We start from the raw sequence: 14,590 nt of genomic DNA on the forward strand, positions 1-14,590 counted from the left end.
AGGGCCTGCGTAGCCCAGAGGTGGGGAACGGAGTCCTGTGATACTACTAATTTTTCTTCCCATGTTGGAGGAACCCAAAGTGCTTCTGGGATGAAAGGATTTGCCAGTGACATCACCGTTATCTGGGGGATGCCCAATTGTTGGCTCCTTTTATGTCCCCACCGAAGTGGTACCCATTAATCTATTTGCGGTCGCCTGCTTTCAAACTACCATATTTTTCAGAGTATAAGACGCATCTTTTTCCCCCCTAAAAGAGGGTGAAAATGTGAGTGTGTCTTATACACTGAATGTAGCCCCACCCACCAACCGGCCCCAACCCTTTGGCCTCTGCCTCCCAGCAATTTACTTCTTTGCAGCAAACGGGGACTTGCGGAGACTTCAACAGACTATAGCAATCCCTGCATCCTGAAACAGCTGATGATCGGGAGAAACTGAAAGTGAAACTTGCTGTTTGCTCCAGGAGGCAAATTGCTGGGAGGCAGAGACAGATTTTTTTTTCTTGTGGTAATCAGGCTGTTTGCTGCAAGGAGGTAAGTCAACAACTATAAGATCAGGAAGAGCACTGATGACGCTATCTAGCTTATTGCTGGTCTTTGACCATAATAAAGATTTACTTACTTACTTACTTACTTACTTGCTATCTAGCTGGGTAATGAAATGTCTGCAAGAAAACAACTAAATTCAGAGAGCACCAAGGAGCTCTCATTTCTAGAGAACCTTTCAAATCCTAGAACTTCTAGAGAACCCTTCATATCCTAGAACTTCTAGAGAACCCTTCAAATTCTAGAGCTTGTAGAGAACCCTTCAAATCTTAGAATTTCCAGAGAAACCTTGATATCCTAGATCCTTTAGAGAACCTCTAGAGAACCTTCAAATCCTACAGCTTCTAGAGAATCCTTCAAATCCTAGAACTTCCAGATAACCCTTCATATCCTAGAACTCCTGGAGAACCCTTCATATCCTAGAACTCCTGGAGAACGCTTCAAATCCTAGAACTTCCAGAGAAGCCTTGATATCCTAGAACTTCTAGAGAACCTTCAAATTCTAGAACTTTCAGAAAACCCTTCAAATCCTAGAGCTTCTAGAGAACCCTTCAAATCTTAGAACTTCCAGAGAAACCTTGATATCCTAGATCCTTTAGAGAACCTCTAGAGAACCTTCAAATCCTACAGCTTCTAGAGAATCCTTCAAATCCTAGAACTTCCAGATAACCCTTCATATGCTAGAACTCCTGGAGAACCCTTCATATCCTAGAACTCCTGGAGAATGCTTCAAATCCTAGAACTTCCAGAGAAGCCTTGATGTCCTAGAACTTCTAGAGAACCTTCAAATTCTAGAACTTCCAGAAAACCCTTCAAATCCTAGAGCTTCTACAGAATCCTTCAAGTCCTACAGTTCTAGAACTTCTAGAGAATGCTTGACAGGGATCAGCCTTTCTTCCATCGTGCATCAGGGGCTTCCTTCCAACCCTGGGACTCTACGATGGCGAATCGGATTACCAGCACGGTCCGTCTGCAAGCAACAAGTCCAGCGATTGCCTCTGAAGGCCCCCGGGTGGCAAAAGGGCAGCATGCATTCATTGGCGATGGTGGCTTTTCGGATCGCAGAAAGCCATTGGTTGAGCTCGTTGACGTTCTGCCAAAAAAAAAGGTGCAAGACAGATGATGTTTATGATCTAACTGGGTTACGGCATCCATGGTCAGAAAAGGCTGAAAGAACGTAACTCAGAACCAGAGGTGGTATTCAGCTGGTTCTGACCAGTTCTGGAGAACCGATTGTGGAATTTTTAAGTAGTTCAGAAAACCGGCAAATGCCACCTCTAACTGGCCCAGCCCCCATCTATTCTCTGCATCCGAAGTCCAAGCTGATTGGGAGGGAATGGAGATTTTACAGTATCCTTCCCCTGGAGTGAGGAGGGAATGGGGATTTTACAGTATCCTTCCTCTGGAGTGAGGAGGGAATGGGGATTTTGCAGTATCCTTCCCCAGGAGTGAGGAGGGAATGGAGATTTTGCAGTATCCTTCCCCTGGAGTGAGGAGGGAATGTAGATTTTACAGTATCCTTCCCCTGGAGTGAGGAGGGAATGGAGATTTTGCAGTATCCTTCCCCTGGAGTGGGGAGGGAATGGGGATTTTACAGTATCCTTCCTCAGGAGTGAGGAGGGAATAGAGATTTTACAGTATCCTTCCCCAGGAGTGAGGAGGGAATGGAGATTTTACAGTATCCTTCCCCTGGAGTGAGGAGGGAATGTAGATTTTGCAGTATCCTTCCCCTGGAGTGAGGAGGGAATGGAGATTTTACAGTATCCTTCCCCAGGAGTGAGGAGGGAATGGAGATTTTACAGTATCCTTCCCCAGGAGTGAGGAGGGAATGTAGATTTTGCAGTATCCTTCCCCTGGAGTGAGGAGGGAATGCAGATTTTACAGTATCCTTCCCCAGGAGTGAGGAGGGAATGGAGATTTTACAGTATCCTTCCCCAGGAGTGAGGAGGGAATGGAGATTTTACAGTATCCTTCCCCAGGAATGAGGAGGGAATAGAGATTTTGCAGTATCCTTCCCCAGGAGTGAGGAGGGAATGCAGATTTTGCAGTATCCTTCCCCTGGAGTTGGGAGGGAATGGAGATTTTGCAGTATCCTTCCCCAGGAGTGAGGAGGGAATGGAGATTTTACAGTATCCTTCCCCTGCCACGCCCCCCATGCCACACCATGCCCCTGCCAAGCCACGCCCACAGAACCAGTAGTAAAAAAAAAATGGAATCCCACCACTGGTCAGAACGTACCGAATACAGTCGCCCTGCGAGCATAAACCAGGCCTACCTTACACTGAATGTAGATGGTAAACAGCTGGCCCCCCGTTTCTCTCGTCGCAACCTGCATCACGTAGGGCTGCTGGAAAGCGTTTTCATCCACCCGTTCCACAGCGCAGATTCGTTGGATTGGAATGGATGTACGGTCCTGAGCATGGAGAAGTGGGGGGGGGGGTGGAAACCGCTAGCCCTGCACGCCCAGCAATACCCCCTCTAGGTTTAACTTACAACCATTTTTTTTTCAATGACCCTTTGATGTTACAACAACACTTGGGAAAAGTGGCTCTCGCGATTAGGATCGTTGCACACACATTCCCAGGGTGACGGGATCAAAATTTGGGTGATTGGCAGTTGGCATGCAGTGTCCCATGGTCCTCTGATCTTCTCAGATCTTGCAATCTTCTCTACTTTGGACAAGTAAAGTCAATGGTGGGGGGGAAGGAATTTATTTAAGGACTTCGTGATTCACTTCACAACTGCAAGGAAATTGCTCAACAGCTATGGTAAAAACATAATGATACCACGCATGGCTCCCTTAACAACTGCCTTGCTTAGCGACAGGCATTCTGATCCCAATTGTTGTTAGAGGGTGTAAAGTTGGATTAATAGAATCTTGCAAGGCTAAAAGTATTTCTCCCCTCCTTCCTTTCTGCTCTCTGGAAAACTGTGTCCCTTCTGAAAGGCTTCCCATGAGAAAGCTCCCCCCCTCTCTCCATCAGAGAGAGGGAGGAAGAGATTGATGGATAGATAAATAAATAGAGAGGAACAGAGAGAGGAAGATATGGATGGATAGATAAATAAATAGATAGGTGGATGGATGGATGGATGGATGGATGGATGAAGAAATAGATAGATAGATAGATAGATAGATAGATAGATAGATAGATAGATAGATAGATAGATAGATAGATAGATAGATAGATTGATTGATTATGAATGAATGAATGGAATGATAGATGGAAGATAGAGATGAGAGATAGATAGATAGTTAATTGATAAAGATAGATAGGTAGGTAGGTAGGTAGGTAGGTAGGTAGGTAGGTAGGTAGATAGATAGATAGATAGATAGATAGATAGATAGATAGATAGATAGATAGATAGATAGAGGGATCGATTGATAGATTATGCGGATGGAATGATAGATGGATGATAGAGATGATAGATTGATAGATGATAGGTGATAGGTGATAGATGATAGATGATAGAGAGATAGATAGATAGATAGATAGATAGATAGATAGATAGATAGATAGATAGATATAGGTAGATAGAGGGATCGATGGATAGATTATGCAGATGGAATGATAGATGGATGATAGATAGAGATGATGGATTGATAGATGATAGAGATAGATAGATAGATAGATAGATAGATGATAGATAGATAGATAGATAGATAGATAGATAGATAGATAGATAGATAGATTGATTATGCAGATGGAATGATAGAGAGATGATAGATAGAGGTGATAGATTGATAGATGATAGATAAAGATAGATATCTCCTGAACAAAATTCCACATTGGCGTCAGGAAGGGCAATGGGCCAGTAAACATTCTGCGACCTCCATTCAGTTGCCCAGACTCCGCCCCTGCAAGGGATTATGGGGTCGTTAAATGAAGATGATGATAGATAGGTGGGTGGGTGGGTGGGTGGGTGGGTGGGTGGTTAGATAGATAGATAGATAGATAGATAGATAGATAGATAGATAGATAGATAGATAGATAGATAGATAGATAGATAGATAGATATGAAGAGAGGGAGAGATGAGAGATGTTAAGTAGGGCAGACAGACAACAGACAAAAGACCAATTCTTACTTGCCACTCTGGAGACTTGGAATAGGAAAAGCTTTCATGGCTCAACCAGAAGTAACGCTTTTTGAAGGTGAATCGAGACACCAGGTGGAGCCCTTCTGCTTTACGTTTCTGCAGGTAACCTTCTTTGATGATGGCCGAAGAGTGGAAGAGAGTCCAAGGTTGTTTTTCGCTTCCTTCTAGAGGGGGGGGGAGAGCAATGGAGTGAACTGGAATGCCTCCATTGAGTGAAAACTTGCTAAGTTTCCTTCTTGTTACTCATTCCTTCTTCTTCTTTTTAAGTTTTTTTATTTTATTTATGCAATCATTTGCAGCACATTTACATCTTCTACATATCCATTGCGTTTCCTTTATCAATACATATATATCTTATATAACTATATCCACATCTATATCCATGTTTTATACGTCTTATTTTGTGCATACTATATACATTTGATCCTCCCATATTTCTTATTTCATCTACCACCTATCTTGTATTTCCCCTGCTTATTAATTCTGCGGTTTTGTATTTGTTTTATAGTTTCTTGATATTTCTTCTTCTCTTTATTACTATCCTGTTTCTTTTCCCCCTCTTTCCTCTAGCCAATACACGATAAATCCCATCAGTGGTGGGTTTCAAAAAAATTCGAACCTACTCTGTGGGTGTGGCCTCCTTTGTGGGAGTGGCTTGCCGACCATGTGACCTGGTGGGAGTGGCTTGACGGCCATGTATTCTCTCTCTCTCTCTCTCTCTCTCTCTCTCTCTCTCTCTCTCTCTCTCTCTCTCTCTCTCTCTGTTTCCTTCCTTTTGTCTCTCTGTCCCCTTTTTCCTTTTTTCTTTCATCTCTTTCTCACTTTTTCTTTCTTTTTTCTTTTTTTTCTTTCTTTCTTCCTTTCTTTCTCTTTCTCTCTCTGTGTGAGTCTGTGTGTGCGTGTGGTGTGCGGGTGTCAGTGGTGGATTTCAAAATTTTTGGAACCTCTTCTGTAGGTGTGGCCTGCTTTCTGGGTCCACTGGTGGAACCTCTTCTAACCGGTTTTGTAGATTTGACGAACCGGTTCTACCGAACCGGTGCGAACTGGTAGGAACCCATCTCTGACTTCCATACTAAGTAGTACTCCGATTCCATTTGTCTTATGTTGGGGTATGCTTGTTTTTCCAATTCTGTGCATATGAGATTCTTGCTGCCGTGGTTCTATGCAGAATTAGATATTTGATTTTCTTATCATACTTTTCCTTCATTCTTCCTAATAAAAATAGTTACCTAAAATAGTTATTTTTCAGAGTATATGACACACCGGAGTATAAGACGCACCAAGGTTTTGAAGAGGCAAATTTTTAAAAAAAGTTTTTTGCATTCTGCAAACCTCCCAAAAATGGCCTGTTTTTCGTGAAAATGGGCCCATTTTTCCCCCAAAAGGCATGAATAGCCTCTAGAGGGCTTACAGGGTGCTCCTGGGGGGTTGGGGCCCCCTAAAAATGAGGAACAAATAGCCTGTTTTTCGCTAAAATGGGCCCATTTTTTTGTCAAAAAAATTGCATGCATAGCTTTTAGGAGGCTTATAGAGTGTTCCTGGGAGCTGGTGGGGGGGCAAAATTGAGCAAAAAAGTGCCTGTTTTTCACTCATTTCTTCCCTCCCCAGCCCCCAAGAACTCTCTGCAAGGCTCCTAAAGGCTCTGCATGGCCATTTTGGTGAAGGGGGAGAGGTTTCAGGAGCAACAAATGCTGTATTCAGTGTATAAGACGCAGCCAGATTTTCAGCCTCTTTATTGAGGGGGAAAGGTGCGTCTTATACTCTGAAAAATATGGTACTCATTACTTCTTGTCCGACACTCTGGTGGTTTGGAGAACAGGTCAACCTTCTCTTCTCTGTGATAGACCTTCAAATATTGAGAGATTGCTATCGGGCCACCCATAGTTCTTCTCTTCATTACAGCTAAACATACCCAGTTCCTGCAACTGTTCATTAGATCAGTGTTTTTCAACCCTGGCAACTTGAAGATGTCTGGACTTCAACTCCCAGAATTCCCCAGCCAGCGAATGCTGGCTGGGGAATTCTGGGAGTTGAAGTCCAGACATCTTCAAGTTGCCAGGGTTGAAAAACACTGCATTAGATATTTTAGCCTTCGGTCCCCTAATCCTCTTTGTTGCTCTTCTCTGCACTCTTTCTAGAGTCTCCACATCCTTTTTTTGCATCATGGTGACCAGAGGTAGATGCAGGGCTCCGAGGAGAGTCTCGCCACTGCAGTAGAGTGTAATGGGGTGACTCACCCATCTCCGTGTCCACATCTATCAGCCTGTCGAGGAATTCTTGGACACGCCCAATGCTGGCAAGGATGAAGGGGTGTAGAGGCTCCATCCACTGCTCCTTCCCATGCCCCAGTTGAAGGCCGAGATTGCCAATGCTCTGTACTGCCTGCCAGGGAGGGAGGCAAGAGAGGGAACCATTGGCATAAAGGTGCCAGTTGAACCCACACAAGAACAACCCAACTTATCAAAGATAATAGTCTTCTGCATGTGGTAGCCCTTTAGTGACAATACCCATGGCCTGTGTTCCTTCTTTCTTTCGTTCCTTCCTTCCTTCCTTTTTTCCTTCCTTCCTTCCTCCCTTCCCTCCCCTTCCTTCCTCCCTCCCCTCCCCCTTCCTTCCTTCTCTCTTCTTCCTTCCTTCCTTCCTGTGCAGTAGTTAGATTGAGTATTGCAGGTTAACTCTGCCAATTGGCAGGAGTTCGATCCTGACTGACTCAAGGTTGACTCAGCCGTCTTTCCTTCCTTCCTTCCTTCCCACCCCTTACTTTCTCCCTTTCCTCCCCCTTCCTTCCTCCCTCCCCTCCCTCCCTCCTTCCTTTCTCCCTTCCCTCCCCCTTCCATCCTTTCTCTCTTCCATCTCCCTTCCTTCCTTCTCTCTTCTTCCTTCCTTCCTTCCTTCCTTCCTTCCTTCCTTCCTTCCTTCCTTCCTTCCTGTGCAGTAGTTAGATTGAGTATTGCAGGTTAACTCTGCCAATTGGCAGGAGTTCGATCCTGACCGACTCAAGGTTGACTCAGCCGTCTTTCCTTCCTTCCTTCCTTCCTTCCCACCCCTTACTTTCTCCCTTTCCTCCCCCTTCCTTCCTCCCTCCCCTCCCTCCCTCCTTCCTTTCTCCCTTCCCTCTCCCTTCCTTCCTTCTCTCTTCTTCCTTCCTTCCTTCCTTCCTGTGCAGTAGTTAGATTGAGTATTGCAAGTTAACTCTGCCAATTAGCAGGAGTTCGATCCTGACCGACTCACGGTTGACTCAGCTGTCTTTCCTTCCTTCCTTCCTTCCTTCCTTCCTTCCTTCCTTCCTTCCTTCCTTCCTTCCTTCCTTCCTTCCTTCCTTCCCACCCCTTCCTTTCTCCCTTACCTCCCTTCCTTCCTTCTCTCTTCCTTCCTTCCTTCCCCCCTCTCTCCCCTTCTCCCTCCCTTTCTTCCTTCCTCCCTTCATCTCTCCCGTCCTTCCTTCTCTCTTCTGCATGTGGTAGTTCTTTAGTGACAACACCTATGACCTGCCTGCCTGCCTGCCTGCCTGCCTGCCTGCCTGCCTGCCTTCCAGAACTCCTGGATTCAAATGCTTCCTTTAAAGAAGTGTTTTTCAGTCTTGGGCATCTTAACACGGCTGAACACCAACTCCCAGAATCCCCCAGCTAATATCTTTTAAGATGTGTAGATGTCAGCTCCCAGAAGTCCCCAAATAGCCTGTTTTAAGATCTACAGACTTCAACTCCTAGAATTTCTCCAGCCAGAAAGTTTTAACTTGGATGGACTTCAGCTCCCAGAATTCTCTAGCCAGCCAGCATGCTGGGCTGGGGGAATCCTGGGAGTTGAAGTCCACCCATCTTAAGGTACGCCAGGTTGGGGGGGAAAAAAACATGGCTTTGGAGCAACCCGGAGGTGAAACTCATCAGATATACCTTGGCCAGAAGTAAGAGAGTCCGTCCGGTTTGTGTGTCCGCATGATGGTCTCGGAGACTGAAGAGTTTCGGGGTCAAAACTGCAGGCGCGAAGAAACGGAGGAAGAGGAAGCCACTGATGGCGATGTATTTGGCTTCCTGGAAGGAGATCACCAAGAATGAAGAAGGCATAGACAAGATCCAGCCACCCTATGGTGGAGTGGGGGAGAAAGGAGGGCCCTTGTCCTGCTAAGAGCCGAGGTGGCGCAGTGGTTAAATGCAGCACTGCAGGCTACTTCAGCTGAGGGAGTAGAATAGGGGTAAAGCTGGATGCCAGCTTCGTTGCCATGGTAGAGAAAAGGGTGCATTAAGTGGCAAACATCCCACCATAAGATACGGCAGTGCAGCCCTTGTAAAAATGTTTAATTGCATCCCGGTGATCGTTGACATGGTCAAAGGGAATCAAGCTATTCTCCAAAGCACCTAAGGGCAGGACAAGAAGCAATGGGTGGAAACTAACCAAGGAGAGAAGCAACTTAGAACTGAGGAGAAATTTCCTGACAGTGAGAACAATTAATCACTGGAACAGAAGTTGCTTCCAGAAGTTGTGAATGCTCTAACACTGGAAGTTTTAAAGAAGAGATTGAATAACCATTTGTCTGAAGTGGTGTAGGGTTTCCTGTCTAAGTAGGGGGTTGGACTAGAAGACCTTCAACGCCCCTTCCAACTCTGTCTATTCTATTCTATTCTATTCTTATGAGCCGAGGTGGCGCAGTGGTTAAATGCAGCACTGCAGGCTACTTCAGCTGACTGCAGTTCTGCAGTTCGGCTGTTCAAATCTCACCGGCTCAGGGTTGACTCAGCCTTCCATCCTTCCGAGGTGGGTAAAATGAGGACCCGGATTGTTGTTGGGGGCGAAATGCTGACTCTGTAAAACCGCTTAGAGAGGGCTGAAAGCCCTATGAAGCGGTATATAAGAGTCTAACTGCTATTGCTATTGCTATAAATTTGAATTCTAAAAATGTAAAAGCACCCAGAACAACCTCTGAGCTTCTGAAATTAACAGATTAACAGGAACGGGGGTGGGGGGAGAACAGGGGGACATCATCAGTGCTAGAAGGGAGGGGTTTTTTTCTTTCCTATGGGTTCTTACCCGGTTCTCTGCTTCCTTGAAGCGTTGCTCCACACGCTTGTGCAGCTGCTTGAAAGCCACTCGCATGAGTGAAGGGCAGTTCTCGGCCGAACCCACAATGGCGTCCACGATCTCCCCCAAATAGCCCTTCAGCACTTCCAGGCTGCCATCTCGGATCTGGGCCTCGGACAGGGAGCCCTTGAAGGAGATGCGCCTGGACGAAACAAGGTTCCCAACATCAGAATGGAATGGAATGGAATGGAATGGAATGGAATGGAATGGAATGGAATGGAATGGAATGGAATGGAATGGAATAGAATAGAATAGAATAATATGGAATGGAAAATGGAATGGAAAATGGAATGGAAAATGGAATGGAAAATGGAATGGAAAATGGAATGGAATAGAAAATGGAATGGGATGGAAAATGAAATGGAATGGAATGGAATGGAATAGAATGGAATAGAATAGAATAGAATAGAATAGAAAATGGAATGGAAAATGGAATGGAATGGAATAAAAGATGGAAAGGAATGGAATAGAATAGAATGGAAAATGGAATGGAAAGTGGAATGGAATGGAATAGAAAATGGAATGGAATAGAATAGAATAAGAATTAATAGAATTAGAATTTAAGAGAATAGAGAGGAGAGGAGAAGAGAATAGACTGGAATAGAATAGAATAGAATAAGAATTAATAGAATTAGAATTTAAGAGAAGAGAGAAGAGGAGAATGGAATGGAATAGAATAGAATAGAATAAAGAATGAATGGAATAGAATAGAATAGAATAAGAATTAATAGAATTAGAATTTAATAGAACAGAGAAGAGGAGAGGAGGGGAAAAGGGAATAGAATAGAATAGAATAGAATAAGAATAAGAATAAGAATAAGAATTAATAGAATTAGAATTTAATAGAATAGAGAAGAGGAGATGAAAAGGGAAAAGAATGGAATGGAATGGAATAGGATAGGATAGAATAGAATAGAATAACATTTGGAAGGGACTTTGGGAGGGACATTATGAAGATATTGAAGAGTACTGGGCCTAAGACGGGACCTTGTGGAGCCCCACTGCTTATTTCTCTCAAGACCCATTCACGATGAGATCCACAGTTTGACATGGGACCCCACAGTCACACTGAGGGGACGATACCCTGCCCCATTCATACAGAGTCCCAGGAGACGCCATGCGAGGTGCCAACCCTATTCAGGATTATGCCCTGCTGACGAGGTAGTTCAAAGATTGGCATTCTTGGTAGGGTTATTTATATATCTTCCTATGCCTGGGCTTTCAGCAACCCGTTGTTAAAGTTGATGGGCACGTGTTCTACCTATCAGGGTTCCAAATAGCATCCAAAATTAGATCAGAATCCAAGGCAAAAGATTCCTCAAAGTTCCAATTTATTAAGAGAGCCATGTTGGCACATCTGGGAAAACCCGAATCTGAAGGCTTCCCAGTTTTCTCCACCCAGTTGAAAGTTCAAGATCTTGTCCTCCCCACACCCACCAGTCCATCCCATGGTCCAATCTCCCACTGCCATGAAGACAGCTTCCACCCATCCATCCAGTTCCGGCCAGGTGCAGAGACAAAGATGACCTTGAGTTTCTAAGAAGAATGTTGTTATGGCTACATATCACCCAACTCCGTATTATCCCCCCCCCTTCCCATTTTCCCGCAATAGAAAGTAGACAGTAGAAAGTGTGGCAGGCCTGAAGTCCAAAAGAAAAGATGGCTTGCAGGCACGACACCGCCGGTGCCCGTGGGAGAAACTAGATTTGAGCCTTTCCGCTGATAAATGAGGACGGTCGATGCCCATCCTATTCTCTTAGTTCCTGCAGAGGGGCTGGATTTGAGAACCTCAAGGACTCCTTCCACCTCTGGGATTCTAGGATAGGATGCTCATTCCACTATTTCATAGCCAGGTGGATTAGGATTAGGATTAGGATTTATTTCATTTATATGCCGCCCTTTTCCCCGAAGAGGACTCAGGGCGGCTCACAATTCGGTCAGGGAAGGGGGTACAAACAGGGGATAAAAAGACGAACATAACAATACACAATTTAAAACACACAACCACCATACCATTCGAGGAAGGGGGCAAAAGCTCTTTAGCCCCAGGCCTGTCGGAACAGCCAGGTTTTAAGGGCTTTGCGGAAGGCCTGGAGGGTGGTGAGGGTTCGAATCTCCACGGGGAGCTCGTTCCAGAGGGTCGGAGCAGCCACAGAGAAGGCCCTCCTCCGGGTAGTCGCCAGTCGGCATTGGCCGGCGGATGGAATTCGGAGGAGGCCTAATCTGTGGGATCTGATCGGTCTATTGGAGGTAATTGGCAGCAGGCGGTCTCTCAAGTACCCAGGTCCAATACCATGAAGGGCTTTATAAGTGACGACTAGCGCCTTGAAGCGTATCCGAAGACCAATAGGCAGCCAGTGCAGCTCGCGGAGGATAGGTGTTACGTGGGTGAACCGAGGTGCACCCACAATCGCTCGCGTGGCTGCATTCTGGACAAGCTGAAGTCTCCGAATGCTCTTCAAGGGCTGCCCCATGTGGACCTCGGAAATGGGTTCAGCTGTCCAGACTATGATGGCTTGGCTTCCCATGTCTTTGGGCTACGTCACTCCCAGCCCGTGTGCTCTCGACTGCGTCTGCAGCAAGACGCATGGCTTTTCAGGGGCACACCCTCTAGCAACACACTTCCCTTCCACGCTATCTTGATGCAGTGCCGTGTTCTTCCCAGCAGCATCCCGGAGACAGGGTTGCCTAGCAACCCGAGTGAACAGCATCCCAAGAACGCTGCTATCTTTGGAGTATCTGAAAATCTCGCAGCGGCCTGTTCTCAGCCCTCCATCGCAGTTGGCACCCTTCTAGAAACGCCGGGCTCGGTGCCATCATCCCTCGCCTAAAATCGAGCGTGAGTTTCTCACACCCGACAAACAACCACAAACGCTCACAACACGGGTGAGCGATCTTTCCCCACGCCTGCATTTAACGAGAAGGAGATAGAAGAACAGATTTTTTCCCCCTTAGGAAGACAAGGATGCTATTTGATTTTCAGTGGGCTGTCTTTAAGAGTGGGTCTGGAAAAAATATCAATACAAATTAAATGATAAGATACCCATGTGGGCAATTCCTAGACATGCAATAGAAAATATGAACATAGTACAAAAACAGGATATAATTACTTATAGACAGCTTCTTACCCTAGAAAGGGGTGTATTACAACTAAAATCTTTGGATGAATTAAAAGAGGAAAAGGTAATTCAAACATGGTTCCAGTATGGACAGCTACAGGCCAGGTGGAAAACAGATCGAAAAATTGGTTTGATGCAAGTCAAGGATAATTCATTTATGTATATTAGGCTTGACGAGGGGTGTTAGATTTTAAAGTAATATGATCGCACATGTATACTGTCTTCTCTTATTTTTTTCTTTAAAACTAAGATATGTTAAGTATATTGATATGGAAGCATAAATACCATCAACATAGAATGGAGTTTGCTCAGAAGCGGAAATACACCAATGAGAGGAAGAGTGGGAAACAGAGGAGAGAAGAAAGATGGGAAGAGAGGGATAGGAGAGAGGGTAAGGGGGGAAGATGAGGAGGATAAGAAGGAGTGGAATGTAGAGAGAGGAGAAGGAGAAAGGAAGGGGAAGTAGAGTAGAAAAGGATGATGGAGGGAAGAAAGGAGGTAGGAGAGAGGTAGAAGAAAGAGGTGTATAGAGAGCAGAAGAGCTAATAGTGGGTTTTTATCTTTCTGGGCGTTGATGGCAAGAGGAACTGATGTAATTACTACTTAATACAATAGGATATTGGCTATGTAATAGTATATATGTGATTATATGTTATGAAAATGGAAAATAAAAAAGTATATTTAAAAAAAAAAGAGTGGAGCGTTGCGTTCTCTTGCTTGGATTCCCCAGGGGTTAGTCCTTAAGCATCCTTTTGACCCATGGATCTCCCCTATTTGGATCACAAAGGGTCTCGGGGCTAACAGACTCCCCACCCCAAACTATCATCTTCTGCAGGGAAGAGCAACCAGGATGATTAGAGGGCTGGAGGCTAAAACATAGGATGAACGGTTGCAGGAACCAGGCATGGCTAGTCTAGTGAAGAGAAGGACCAGGGGAGACAGGATAGCAGCCTTCCAATATTTGAAGGGCTGCCACAGAGAGGAGGGGGTCAAGCTATTTTCCAAAGGCCAGATGAGGAATAATGGATGGAAACTGACCAAGGAGAGATTCAACCTGGAAATAAGGAGACATTTTCTGACAGGGAAAACAATCAACCCATGGAACGGAAGTTGCCTTTGGAAGTTGTGGGAGCTTCATCGCTGGAGGCTTTCAAGAAAAGACTAGATTGCCATCTGTCAGAAAAGGTGTAGGGTCTCTTGATTGGGCAGGGTGTTGCACTAGATGACCTCCAACGTCCCTTCCAACTCTGTTAATCTGAATCTATCTAAGATGATCAAAGGCCTGGAGGCTTAAACATAGGATGAACGGTTGCAGGAACCGGGCATGGCTAGTCTAGTGAAGAGAAGGACCAGGGGAGACATGATAGCAGCCTTTCAATATTTGAGGGGCTGCCACAGAGAGGAAGGGGGTCAAGCTATTTTCCAAAGCACCTGAAGGCCAGATGAGGAATAATGGATGGAAACTGACCAAGGAGAGATTCAACCTGGAAATAAGGAGGAATTTTCTGACAGTAAGAACAACCAACCCGTGGAACCGAAGTTGCCTTTGGAAGTTGTGGGAATTTCATCACTGGAGGCTTCCAAGAAGAAATTGGACTGCTGTTTGTCAGAAATGATGTAGGGTCTCCTGCTTGGCCGGGGGATTGGACTTGATGACCTACAAGGTTCCTTCCAAATCTGTTAATCTGAATTTATCTAAAATGATCAAAGATCTGGAGACTAAAACATACGATGGACAGTTGCAGGAACTGGGCATG

General features: G+C 45.2%; 1 protein-coding gene across 1 annotated transcript in view; it reads right to left on the reverse strand.

Annotated features, from left to right (window-relative positions):
* Window positions 1–14,590, reverse strand: part of RASAL1 (RAS protein activator like 1) — a 61,961-nt gene that overhangs the window by 6,465 nt on the left and 40,906 nt on the right. Inside the window, 6 exon segments of the mRNA XM_087705651.1 lie at window positions 1,500–1,635; window positions 2,818–2,955; window positions 4,627–4,802; window positions 6,876–7,020; window positions 8,532–8,669; window positions 9,664–9,856. Coding sequence (XP_087561777.1) covers window positions 1,500–1,635; window positions 2,818–2,955; window positions 4,627–4,802; window positions 6,876–7,020; window positions 8,532–8,669; window positions 9,664–9,856 — 926 coding nt within the window.

The sequence above is a fragment of the Thamnophis sirtalis genome, unplaced genomic scaffold, assembly GCF_051295495.1.
Source record: "Thamnophis sirtalis isolate CommonGarterSnake01/CBP01778 unplaced genomic scaffold, rThaSir2_p1.2 scaffold_2, whole genome shotgun sequence".
Taxonomy (NCBI): Eukaryota; Metazoa; Chordata; class Lepidosauria; order Squamata; family Natricidae; genus Thamnophis; species Thamnophis sirtalis.